Source organism: Hipposideros armiger, unplaced genomic scaffold, assembly GCF_001890085.2.
Source record: "Hipposideros armiger isolate ML-2016 unplaced genomic scaffold, ASM189008v1 scaffold_11, whole genome shotgun sequence".
In the NCBI taxonomy this organism is placed as follows: domain Eukaryota; kingdom Metazoa; phylum Chordata; class Mammalia; order Chiroptera; family Hipposideridae; genus Hipposideros; species Hipposideros armiger.
Window position 1 is genome coordinate 3,748,906 of NW_017731361.1, and position 12,964 is coordinate 3,761,869.

Below are 12,964 nucleotides of genomic sequence, written 5' to 3' on the forward strand. Positions count from 1 at the left end.
GGGGGGGGGAATCACATAAAAATGTTGCCTACCAATTCCTGTGGTCATAACTGTTGCAAGATGAAGACCAAGGGAGAATGGTAGACACAGATTCTGGTTTCAGAAAATGAACAGAGTCTCTCAGACATGAGCTGTGATATTCAAAACATCAAACCCAGGAGGGAAGAGGAGAAGGAGAGGAAGTAGGATAGGGGAGGGAAGGCTCTTCCACTTAAAATAAATGTACAAACCAAAATGTTGAAACACGTTGTCTTTTAGAATTTTTTTTCTAATGAGAAATTTTCTGTATATGTTCAATAACAGAACGTATTATAATTTAAATTTTTATCTGCTCTTAAAATTTTGCTTCTGAGTATGTATAAATAAGCTAAGTTTACCTATTAAAACAAAGATATTACCAAGTTGGAGGATTTTAAAAATCCATCTATATTCTGCTGACAAGATACATGCTAGAGCAAGGATATACAGCATATATACCTCTATTTTCAATATTCCAGTGTAATTCACATACATTGACAAAGTATACAGTCATGTCAATATTAGTATAACAACAAAGTAGTTATGCAATGCAATGACATTAGTGGTGATTTTTAAAAAATGAACTGATGATAATTAGAAAAAGGACAGTCCAAAATTATGAGCTCCCATCACCAAACAATATAGCTCTAGAAATAATACCAGGAGATTTCAACTCAATTACATAAGAAACAATAGATCCCATGGCAGAAAATTACTAAGCATGCAGAAGAATCAATAAGACTAATTGAATAGATCTCCATTGAATCCTATACACACAAAACAAATATAAAATAACCATTCTTCACATGAGCATATGGAAAAATCTACAACAATTTACTACATAGTCATCACAAAAAAGCACAGCAAATTTCAAAGTACCAATAATATACATGCCTTATAACATGTACTTAAATCACAATGTTAGGGGATAAGAGAAATAAGGAGAGGTTGGTAAAAAGGTAGAAACTTTCATTATAAAATGAATAAAGTCTGAGAATCTAATGTATAACATGGTGGACACTATAGTTAATAACACTGTATTGGATAAAGGAAATTTACTAAGAGAGTAGAACTTAAATATTCTTATAAAAATGGTAAATATGTGAATGATGGATGTGTTAATTAATTCGGGAGGAATCCTTTCACAATACATATGTATATGAAATCATCACACTGTATACATTAAATATCTTCAATTTTATTTGTCAATTATACTTCAGTAAAGCTGGAAAAAATAAAAAACAAACATTTAAAAATAGCAAAAGGAAACAAAAAAGTTTGGACACTTAAATCTACACCCCCAAGTTACTCTTGGATTTTAAAAATTGCGATGGAAATGAAAACTATTTCAAAACAAACAAAAATTAAGATATTTATTAAAAATTATGGAATGCAGATAAAACAGTATTTGATGGTAAATTTATAAACAAATGCAATAATAGAAAAAAACAAATGTATGATTTAAAATAAATGAATTTAGCTTGTCATTCAAGAAACAAGGCAAAAAAACACAGTAGCATAAACTGAAAGAAAATATTGAGAAAAATAACAAAGATAGAAGTATAAATTATTAAAATGCAAACAAGGAAGAATTCTGATGATGAAGCAATAGAAGCAGACAATAAAGCTCATACTGAAACCAATGGTAAGAAAATGAAAATTCTGTCAATTCCAACGTTGGGACTAATACAGGCTAGGCCATGACTAAAATTCTTTTTAATGGTCCTAAAGGAAAACTCAGAATTCTAATCAAAGACAAAGACCTGGAAAAGGAGAAAGAGAAGAAAAATCAGACAGACTGGGAAAAATAAAACAACTTGGTCTGAAGCAAGAATTATAAGTGGGAAATAATATACAGAGTTAAACTAGATATTGTCAAAGACAATATTGTCAAAGACAAAGAAACAGAGATAAATCTTGAGAGAATTACAATGAGGATGTGAGCAGTTATTTAATGAGACTCAAAAGCATCAAAACTATGTTAATGAAAAAGTTTTTAAAAACTAAAGGCTCTACCAAAAAACATGGTGAGTTGATAGCGATTGTTGCCAATAAATATTTCATCAATGTTCTCAGAGGATTGGATAAAAGTAAAAATAAAAAAAGTTCAACAGGGAAGAAGCCTTCAACAGGCAAACAGCTGTAAGTGAGAGCAGAATGTTGATTCAATATCTTGATTAAGATAACATCAAATCCTGTCTACTATATATTTTTAAAATGTTTACAGCTTATGACTAAGGATTTACTTCAGGGATGCGGAGATATTTCAATAATATCCTTCAATCTAATAACATGAAACTCCATATTAAGAGATTAAAGATAAAAGGCCATATGTTCATTTCAATAAAGGCATAATAAAGTTCTTGAGAGCATTCTACATATGATTAAAATATTTTAGCAAACTAAAAAATTGAAGGAAATTTTCTTCAAAATAAAGAGTATCTATCAAAAACTTAGAGAACTACCCAAAGCAATCTACAGATTCAATGCAATCCCTATCAAAATCCCAGTGACTTTTTTTTGCAGAAATAAAAAATAAATCATCCTAAAATTTGTATGAAATCTCAAGGGACTTTGAATAGCCAAAACAATCCGGAAAAATAAGCACAAAGTTGGAGGTCTCACACTTCCTGATTTCAAAACTTAATTCAAAGGTACAGTGATCTAAACAGTGTGGTAACTAGCATAAAGACAGACATATAGACCAGTAGAATAGAATAGAAAGCCCAGAAATAAACAGCCACATATATGGTCAAATGATTTTCAAGAAGGATGCCAATACTGTTCAGTGGGGAAAGGACAGTCTTTTCACAAATTGTTTTGAAAAAACAGGATAGCCACAAGAAAAAGAAAATGAAAGTGAACCCGTACCTTACACCATATATAAAAATTAACTCAGAATGGATCAAAGACCTAAACAAAAGAGCTAAAACTGTAAAACTCCTAGAAGAAAACATTGGGGGAAAGCTTTATGACATTGGACTTGGCAATAATTTCTTGAATGTGACACTAAAGGCACAGATAACAAAAGAAAAATAAATTGGACTTTATCAAAATTGAATACTTTTGTGCATCAAAGGACAGTTAAAAGGCAGCTCACAGAATGGGAGAAAATATTTGCATATCATATCTCTGATAAGGATTGATATCCACAGAATATGTAAAGAACTCCTAGGGCCGGCCGAGTGGCGCGATGGTTAAGAACTGGCTTGGGACGCCAGAGGGCCACGGTTCAGAACCCACATATGAGGGCCAGTGACACTGCCCTCCACAGCTAAGATGCTGAACAACAGCTCAAACTAGACTGAAGAATAAAAGGACAGCAACTTGTCTGTTCTCCTTACCCCAATTCCCCAGCACTGTTCCCATCCCCCAATTCCCCAATAAAAAAAAATCTTAAAAAAAAAAAGAACTCCTACAAGTTAACAAAAACAAAACAAACAGCTGAATTTTAAAATGGGCAAAGGACTTTAATAAATACTGGCGGTGCCAAAGTGTATATAAGTGGACACTGGTCCACGTTGCTCAAGCAGTAGTTCGCCGTAATCAGAAATGTCTGGACGCTGATGGTAACTACTTTGAGCACCTCTTGTAATTGCAGAAGTCAAATGCGACTTATATTTATTTTTTGTTATTGGTATATATTGAGTATTACAATTTTAATCGTTTTTTCCTTTCTTAAAATGTGTATACAGGGGCGGCTCAGTTGGTTAGAGCACAGTGCTCATAACACCAAGGTTCCCGGTTTGATTCCTACATGGGCCACAGAGATGCACCCTCCACAACTAGATTGAAACAACAACTACTTGACTTGGAGCTGATGGGTCCTGGAAAAACACACTATTCCCCAATTAAAAATTTTATGTAAAAAAACTTTTCAAAAAAATGTGTATACATGTTTTGGGCACCCTTTGTATTTCTCCAAAGAAGATATACAAATGCCTAATAAATATATGAGAAGATGCTCAACCCCACTAATCATTAGGGAAATGCAAGTTAAAACCATAAAGAGCTACCACTTTATACCCATTAGGGATGGCTATTATTTAAAAAGAAAGACAGAAAATAATAAGTGTTGATATGGAGATATTGGAATGTTTGTGCATTGTAAGTGGAAATGTAAAATGATGTCACTGCTGTGGACAACAGTGTGGTGATTCTTTTTAAAAAATTAAACATAGAATTATCATATGATCCAGTAATTCCACTTCTGGATATATATATATATATATATATATATATATATATATATAATGAAATAAATGAAAGCAGGGACGTGAACAGATATTTATACATCTACATTCATAACAGCATTATTCACAACAGCCAAAAACTAGAAGCAACCTAAGTGTCCACTGACAGGTGAATGGATAAACAAAATGTGGTATATGAGTGTACACACAATGGAATACTCTTTAACCTTAAAAAGGATGGGACTTTGACACGTTCTACAACGTGAACGAATCTTGAAGACATTATGCTAAGTGAAATAAGCAAGCCACAAAAGGACAAATACGTACTGTATGATTCCTCTTATGTGAAATTCTTAGAGTAGTCAAATTTATAGAAACAGAAAGTAGAATGGTGGTTGTCAGGGGTGGAGGGGAGGGAGGAATGGGGAGTTCGTGTTTAATGAGTACAGAGTTTCAGTTGGGGAAGGTGAACGGTGGTGATGGTTGCACAACAATCTGATATACTTAATGCCACAGAACTATAGACCTAAAAACGGTTAAAATAGTCAATTTTATGTTACATATATTTTACCACAACTAAACAAAAAGAAGTCCAGTTACTCTGCTGTTAAGATCATGAAAAAAAGCATGCATGGCAAAGCCATGTGGAACATGAGACAGCAGAGAAAGAGAGTCGCCCAGTTGTCTCAGCACGCCAGCTGAGCCTGGTCCCCAGGTGATGCTGCGTCAGTAACCACCAGCAAGACCGGCAGAACTGAAAGAGATGATCCCAGCCCAGATTGAAAATTATTGAGCAAGTGAAACCATGTCATTTTAAGACACTAAATTTGGGGTGGTTTTTTGATAACTGAAGTGATATACATACAATTTGACCCAGCAATTCCATTTTCAGGTTAATATCCCACACATAGAGACATGTGTACATGAGGAGACATGTCTGGTAAGGTTCATTGCCTCATGGTTTGCAACTGTAAAGAAGGAAGAAAGGGAGGTAGAGAGGGAAGCAAAAGGAAGGAAATAACCTAATATCTTCCTACAGATATAGGAAAATAAATTTGAACCTTTTTCACATAATGGAGTATTATATAACAGTTAAAGAAAACATTATCAACAAAAATAAGTCTCAAATTGGAACACTGAGGAAAGAGTGCATTGCAGAATAATTATAGCATGCTATTATTTGTATGAATTTGAAACAGACAAAATGTTTATGGATACATGTATATGCAGTAAAAAAAAACATGCGTGGGAATAATAAATGCTCTATTCTGGATGGTGATTACCTCTATGGAGGCAGGAATAGGACTGTTTTAAAGGAAGGGTACCAGAGGGATTTGTCCCTGTCTGTAGGTTTGTTTTTAGAAATTGATCTCCAACAACCATAGTAATAATTGTTTCAGGCCAGAATTGTCAACAGTGAAAGCTTATTTAGAAACATGATATTTACGTAGTATTAAAGCATCTGCCTACAAAATACTAATTTAATACAAAGAGAAAACAGTAACTTTTCTAGAGACATTAATAGAGAAACCTAGAAGTCACCACCTTAGCCAAGCGATCAATGTTAACATCAGCAGTAATGGGACAAAGATATATTGTGCCCCCTAATGAGATGCACTTAGAAGGCTACAACAACCTTTCTGTAGCATTCCTACCCCAAACCACATAATCTGAATCTAATCATGAGCATCAGACAAACCCTAATGAGGGACATTCTACAAAATAACTGGCCACTACTCTTCAAAAGTGTCAAGTCATGACATATAAAAAAAGGCTGCTGAACTGTATCAGATTAAGTGTAACTAAAGAGAAATCATGAAATGTAATGTGTGATCCTGGATTGGATCCTAGACCAGATTTTTTTCCCTTTTGCTATAAAAGGACATTATTGTGACAATGGGCAAAATTTGACTAACATTTACATATAAAATAATAGAATTATATCAATTCCAATTTACTGACTTTATCATATTTTGGTGATAAGGGAATGTTATTGATTTTAAGAAATACAAAGTGAAGTATTTAGAAGTAAAGGAACATCATGTCTGCAACTTACTTGGAAATAGTTCATAGAGATTGAGAGACAGAGCATGAAATCAAAATGTTAACATTTGGGGCAATATGGATGACAGGTATATGGAAACCCTTTGTATTAGTTTTGCAACCTTCCTATAAGTCTAAATTATTCAAAATAAAATGTTTAAAAAACAATCTCAATTAAATGTGGCAAAATGTTAAGATTTGATCAATGTTAAATAGTACTCGTTGGTACACAGATTTTCATTACATTAATCTCTATACTTGTCTGTATATTTGAAATATTTCAAAAATTTTGAAGTAACACATGTATTATTCTTAAGTACATTACAAAGAAATAGGAGTGAAAAGACTCCCAATGCACTGTGTTTTATATGCTCAAAAAACACTAAGCATCAGGAAAAGGACTTGACAAGCTCTAACAATTTTGACTGACTTATTCTCCATGTGGAAAAACCCTCCCTTGTCTCCTTAGTGTTCCATGGTGCCACTCACCTCCAAGCATTTGTACTGAGGTTCTAGAACACTACTCTAACCTTTTTCTGGATCTAATCCTACCCTTTAGAATTCAGTTTTAATCATGTCCTGGAAAAGTCTTTCCTGACCCCCAAATCTAGGCTGGATACCCTTCCTCTGTCTTCCCCCATTTCCCAGTGTTTCCCACCATCATAGCAGTTATCATACTTCATTATAATACTCTGTTTACTTTCCTATGTCCTCCCCTATCCTGTAAGCTTCCTGAGAGCAGGGACGGTGATAATCAGGTTCACCATTTCTACCTCAAGCATCAATCAAGCAAAGTGTCAGCCACATGATAGTCACTCAATTAAGTGTGTGAGAATTCAATAATTTAAATACAGGTCTTGAAGTTAAATGCTAAGCCATTGAGCACAGAAATTCAGAATATATAACTGTAGAAGATAATGTAGCTAGTGCTTTTAAATTGATCTTATTGTCTCTGAATATAAAATATGAGGTTGAAGATGTTTGAAGCAAGGGCCGTGGCAACCTTGATTAATGCCTTGAACTTCTATAATACTTGCCTAACAACCACTATCAAGGTCACATTCCTTTACACCATTCTTATTAATTCTGAGAGAAAGACTCCCGACTTGAAAGAGCTACTTCTAAGGTATCTTAGAACTGTAAGATTCTTCAAAGCAGCTTGAAAGTCACAAGGCTGATATAAACAACAAACAACGGGTTTGCCCGTTAGGGTGCAGACATTACTTAGGCCTCTGAGCGTCGCTGTTGACCACCTAAGTAAAAGCCTGCAAGACATCCAATCCAACACTACGACTCCCACAACACAGAGGGCTGGGCATTTGGCAGGCAAGCTTCCGGGGCGGCAAAGAAATTTAGTTCAGCGGCCCACTAGCTCTCTCCACGGTGACCTGGATCCCGTGAATGCTGGTCACCCCAGACCCTGAGGAATAAAGATTGGAATCCCGCACTGGATGCTGGAAGTTGCCTCGGAGAAAAGGCTGCAGCAGAAGAAATGGCGGTTCTGCAAAAGTTGCCACAACGCAGAAGGCTGGTCCTGCTGTGTCTTCTTTTGGCTGCCCTGTGGGAATTTGGAGTTGGGCAGATGCGCTACTCTGTGCCAGAAGAAATCGACAAAAGCTCCTTCGTGGGCAACATCTCCAAGGATCTGGGTCTGCAGCCCCGGGAGCTGGCGGAGCGCGGAGCCCGCATCGTCTCCAGAGGTAGGACGCAGCTCTTTGCGCTGAATCCGCGAGGCGGCAGCTTGGTGACCGCGGGCAGGATAGACCGGGAGGAGCTCTGCACCCAGAACACGCGGTGTCTAGTGAAGTTTAACATACTTCTGGAAGATAAACTGACTATTTATTCAGTAGAGGTGGAAATAACAGATGTTAATGATAATGCACCTCTCTTTGGAGTAGAGGAACTGGAGCTAAAAATCAGTGAAACAACTCNCCACCAGTATTTACTCAGCCTGAGTATCGAGTAAGTGTTCAGGAGAACTTGCCAGTGGGAACCCGGCTGCTCACCGTGAATGCCACTGACCCTGACGAGGGTTTCAATGCTCAAGTGTCCTATATACTAGATAAAATGCCTGGGAAAATTGCTCAGATTTTTTATCTCAATTCAGTGACTGGAGATCTATCCATATTAAAAAGTCTAGATTATGAGGATGCTATGTTCTATGAAATTAAAATTGAAGCGCAAGATGGACCAGGTCTCCTTTCAAGAGCCAAGATTCTAGTCACAGTTCTGGATGTGAATGACAACGCCCCAGAAGTTACAATCACTTCTTTCACTGGCTCAGTCCCAGAAAAGGCTGCTGCTGGAAGAGAAATCGCCCTTATAAATGTGCATGACCGGGATTCTGGGCAAAATGGGCAAGTTACAGTTTTTGTCCTTGGAAATATGCCATTTAATTTGGAAAAATCAATAGACCAATATTACCGCTTAGTGACAGTCAGGTCTCTGGACCGTGAACAGGTTTCTGAATATAACATCACTCTGAGAGCAACAGATGGGGGAAGTCCACAGCTGTCCACAGACACTCACATCACCGTGCATGTGGCAGACATCAATGACAACCCACCTGCCTTCACTCATGCCTCCTATTCTGCCTACATTCCTGAAAACAACCCCAGGGGAGCCTCCATCTTCTCTGTCACTGCCCAGGACCCCGACAGGATAGAGAACGCCGGTATCACTTATGCACTGACTGAGGATATTGTCCATGGGGCGCCTCTCTCCACCTACCTCTCCATCAATTCCGACACTGGAGTCCTCTATGCTCTGAGATCCTTCGACTATGAGCAGATTAGAGACCTGCAGCTACTGGTGACTGCCAGGGATAGTGGGGACCCTCCACTCAGCAGCAATGTGTCTCTGAGCCTGTTCGTGCTGGACCAAAACGACAACACACCTGAGATCCTGTACCCTGCCCTCCCCACCGACGGTTCCACTGGAGTGGAATTGGCGCCCCGCTCCGCAGAGCCGGGCTACCTGGTGACTAAGGTGGTGGCAGTGGACAGAGACTCAGGCCAGAACGCCTGGCTGTCCTACCGCCTGCTCAAGGCCAGCGAGCCAGGGCTCTTCTCCGTGGGGCTGCANGTGGTGGCGGTCCAGGACCACGGCCAGCCCCCTCTCTCGGCCACCGTCACACTTACCGTGGCGGTGGCCGACAGCATCCCGGACGTCCTGGCGGATCTGGGCAGTCTCGAACCCTCCACCAACCCTAAGGATTCGGACCTGACGTTGTACCTGGTGGTGGCAGTGGCAGCTGTCTCCTGTGTCTTCCTAGCCTTTGTCATCATGCTGTTGGCGCTCAGACTGAGGCGCTGGCACACGTCACGTCTGCTCCACACTTCTGGGGGCAGATTGACGAGTGTGATCCCCTCTCAATTAGTCGGCGTGGACGGAGTGCAGGCTTTCCTGCAGACCTATTCCCACGAGGTCTCCCTCACCGCGGACTCGGGGAAGAGTCACCTGATCTTCCCACAGCCCAACTACGCGGACACACTCATCAGCCAGGAGAGCTGTGAGAAAAAGGATTTTCTATCAGCACCTCAGTCTTTACTTGAAGATAAAGGAGAAGAAACATTTCCTCAGGTAAATTCCCTTCACAATATACTTACAAGCTATTACTAAAATAAATAAAATTACCTATTTACTTAGCTTTCTCTACTGTTTATCATATCTCTTCTATTTTGCCTATTTCGTTGGGAATATGTTCAATTTTTAGGAAATGAGTCCTGGTGAATTATTTCTTGGTACTTCTAAGTGTTCACACACTGTGAGGAAGAAGAGGCACTAGAATCATTGTGCCATGAGTACAAATCAGGAGTTAGTAGGTGACGATGATATTTAGGTTATGAAAAGAGCACTGCATTAGTAACTGGTATCTGGTTTCTCATACTTTCAGTTCCATCCCTGAGCAAATCATCTCATCTACTTGGGTCAACAATTCTTACTCTCTTAAAAATATGAAGGTTGATTGTACGTTCACTTAAGTGTTTTTAAAATTTAAGGCTTTTCTATTTTATATTTGAATTTGTTTATGAATAATGAAACACTTTAGTTGGTTAGTTCCTTCTCACTCAGTCTTAACATTTTCCCTTCAGTTTGGCGGTGAGGTTCTTCATTTTACTTGATTTACATGACCTTCTCTATTTAAAAGATGAAAATTTAGAAATACATATGCTTCACCATGTTTCAGGAAGTTGTTATAGTATCTCTGCTTAGTTAAAAATCTCATTCACCTCTAAAGTAGCTATGTAGTCCTTGAAGAAGTGATTGAGTTATAATTCGCACTATAATAAATGAGTAATGTAATAGTAAACACGTTTCTATTTGATGTTTTTATTTTTCTCATGTCTCAAAATTGTATTGCCTTTTTCTCTTTAAAAATGACATATATCCTCAAGGGATTCAGAGACTATATCAAATAATTGCCCCCACAATGATTTTCCTTATGCATCTCTCTCTTCAAATTTTCCTACTCATAGCAGCTGTTTAAAACATTTCCAATCCCTCACCCAACCTCAGTCACCCTCACACCCACAGCTCTCCTTCCCCGCTCCTCTTCCCATGTTGGCTTTTAGTATGTTAGCTATGTATTTAATAACAGAGAAGAAAGAATACACTAATACTCTATGTAACCGGGAGTTTTTTATTTTTATTTTTTATTTTTTTTTATTTGGAAGTAATCATGTACTGAATCTTGTATTTAATGGTATCATCATCTTTCAAGGTGCTGTGATTATGTTTAAGAGCGTCTGAGGGAAAATTGATCTAAGATAATATATTCCATTGTGTTTATTACTATTACATAATTCTCTTTGAGATAAAATTGAAACTCACTGTGGAGTTATCATAACATCTTTACTTGTGATTAATTAATAAATTATGAAAAGAGGAAAATTAAAGACTGAATTATTTTTAGTCCCATGAAGTTCTGTGATTCTCACTCACATCTAGGCCTTGCCATGCTGTTCTCTCACATCCAGGCCTTTTCCCTGATCCACTCCTCCCATGTTTCTTGGGAAAGACTTTGCTAACCTCCGAGGCCAGGTTTCAGGCCCTCCTATAGCCCTTGGCTTCCATGGTGGTAGTTAATGCAATGCACTGTAATTCCTTATTTGCTTTTATACATAAACTCTGTGAAAGAAGTGGCTGCATCTATATCATTCATCAGATATCCCCAGAAATTGCCTGACACCCAATTATATGTTTGTTTAATTAATGGGTTAAATAAAAATATTGAAACTGGGTGACCTGTTAGATCAATTGGTTAGAGTACAGTGCTCATAACACCAAGTTTGCCAGTTTGATCCCCACATGGGCCACTGAGCTGCGCCCTCCACAACTAGATTGAAGACAACTACTTGACTTGGAGTGGATGGGTCCTGGAAAAACACACTGTTCCCAAATAAAATAAAATTGAAACTAAGATGTCAGGATATCAGGGACAAACTTCAGGAAGCATACGTATAAACATGGCTGATATTTCTGTGTGGTTCTTAAATTTTGTCTGAACATTTCAAAACAGTAACTCCAGCATGTTGGAAGCAATATTGGTCATGTTAAAATTAGTGTATGGCTTCCTGAGAAAATAACTTGAAGTCACATCTTTTAACATAAAGCAATTCAATAACGTTTGAAATACGGTAAATACCAATCCCGTTACCTCTGATAAAAATGACTTCAGGTGTTGGGAAACTTAAAAAATAGTTTGTCTGAGATTGTGCAGTAAACGGTTAGGCCTCTGAGCGTCGCTGTTGACCACTCAAGGACGAAATCGCTGCTAGAGAGCTAGTCCACCATTTCTTGTTCCTAAAAAGCAAAGCGCCAGCAAATCAGACTCAGAAGATCCGGAGCTGCTACGAAGCTCGAACGGTCAGTCAACCAGCTCTGTCACCTATGAATTAGGCCCATGAAAGGCTCAGTTCGTTGAGAAAATAAAAGAGGAGTCAGACAGGGGAAACTGGAACCGAATTCAGAAAAAAAAAATTCACCAAAAAGGAAATGACCAATTACCTGAGATTCAGAAACGGAGGAGGACTGGCCATGCTGTGCGCGCTCCTGGGGACGCTGTGCAAGACAGGATCCGGGCAGATCCGCTACTCGGTGCCTGAGGAGCTGGACGAAGGCTCCTTCGTGGGCAACATCGCCAAGGACCTGGGGCTGGAGCCCCGAGAGCTGGCGGAGCGCGGAGTCCGCATCGTCTCCAGAGGTAGGACTCAGCTTTTCGCTCTGAACCCGCGGAGTGGCAGCTTGGTCACCGTGGGCAGGATAGACCGGGAGGAGCTGTGCGCTCAGAGCGCGCGGTGTTTGGTAAAATTTAACATCCTGGTTGAAGACAAATTGAAAATTTTTGAAATAGAAATAGAAATTCAAGACATTAATGATAATGCTCCTGATTTTCTAACGGAGGAATTGGAAATAAAAATTGGTGAACTTACGGTACCAGGAACTCCATTTCCACTTAAGACTGCATTTGACCCAGATGTGGGCATGAACTCTCTGCAAAATTACCAGCTCAGCCCTAATGACTATTTCTCTCTGGCTGTGAAGATCATCTCTGATGGGGCCAAGTACCCAGAGCTGGTGCTGGAGCAGGCTCTGGACCGTGAGGAAAAGAAAACTCACCAGCTTGTCCTCATTGCTTCTGATGGTGGTGACCCTGTTCGCTCTGGCAACCTGTGTATCCAAGTGATAGTTCTGGATGCAAATGACAA

The 12,964-nt window shown here is 38.7% G+C and overlaps 3 protein-coding genes across 3 annotated transcripts in view; all 3 read left to right on the forward strand.

The window, feature by feature from the left end:
- Positions 1–6,534: 6,534 nt before the first annotated feature.
- Positions 6,535–8,220, forward strand: LOC109392735 (protocadherin gamma-A2-like). The gene has a single exon (XM_019661361.1). The coding sequence runs from the start codon at positions 7,747–7,749 to the stop codon at positions 8,218–8,220; it is 474 nt and encodes a 157-aa protein (XP_019516906.1). The 5' UTR covers positions 6,535–7,746.
- A 1,131-nt stretch (positions 8,221–9,351) lies between these two features.
- The window catches only part of LOC109393460 (protocadherin gamma-C4), a 161,371-nt gene continuing 157,758 nt past the window's right edge, over positions 9,352–12,964 (forward strand). The window contains exon 1 of the mRNA XM_019662820.1: positions 9,352–9,836. Coding sequence (XP_019518365.1) covers positions 9,540–9,836 — 297 coding nt within the window. The 5' untranslated portion in view covers positions 9,352–9,539. The remainder of the gene's footprint in view (positions 9,837–12,964) is intronic.
- Positions 11,761–12,964, forward strand: part of LOC109392568 (protocadherin gamma-B1-like) — a gene marked incomplete at its 3' end in the record, with an annotated part of 10,590 nt that continues 9,386 nt past the window's right edge. Inside the window, exon 1 of the mRNA XM_019661134.1 lies at positions 11,761–12,780. Within this exon, the coding sequence (XP_019516679.1) occupies positions 12,252–12,780 (529 nt within the window). The remainder of the gene's footprint in view (positions 12,781–12,964) is intronic.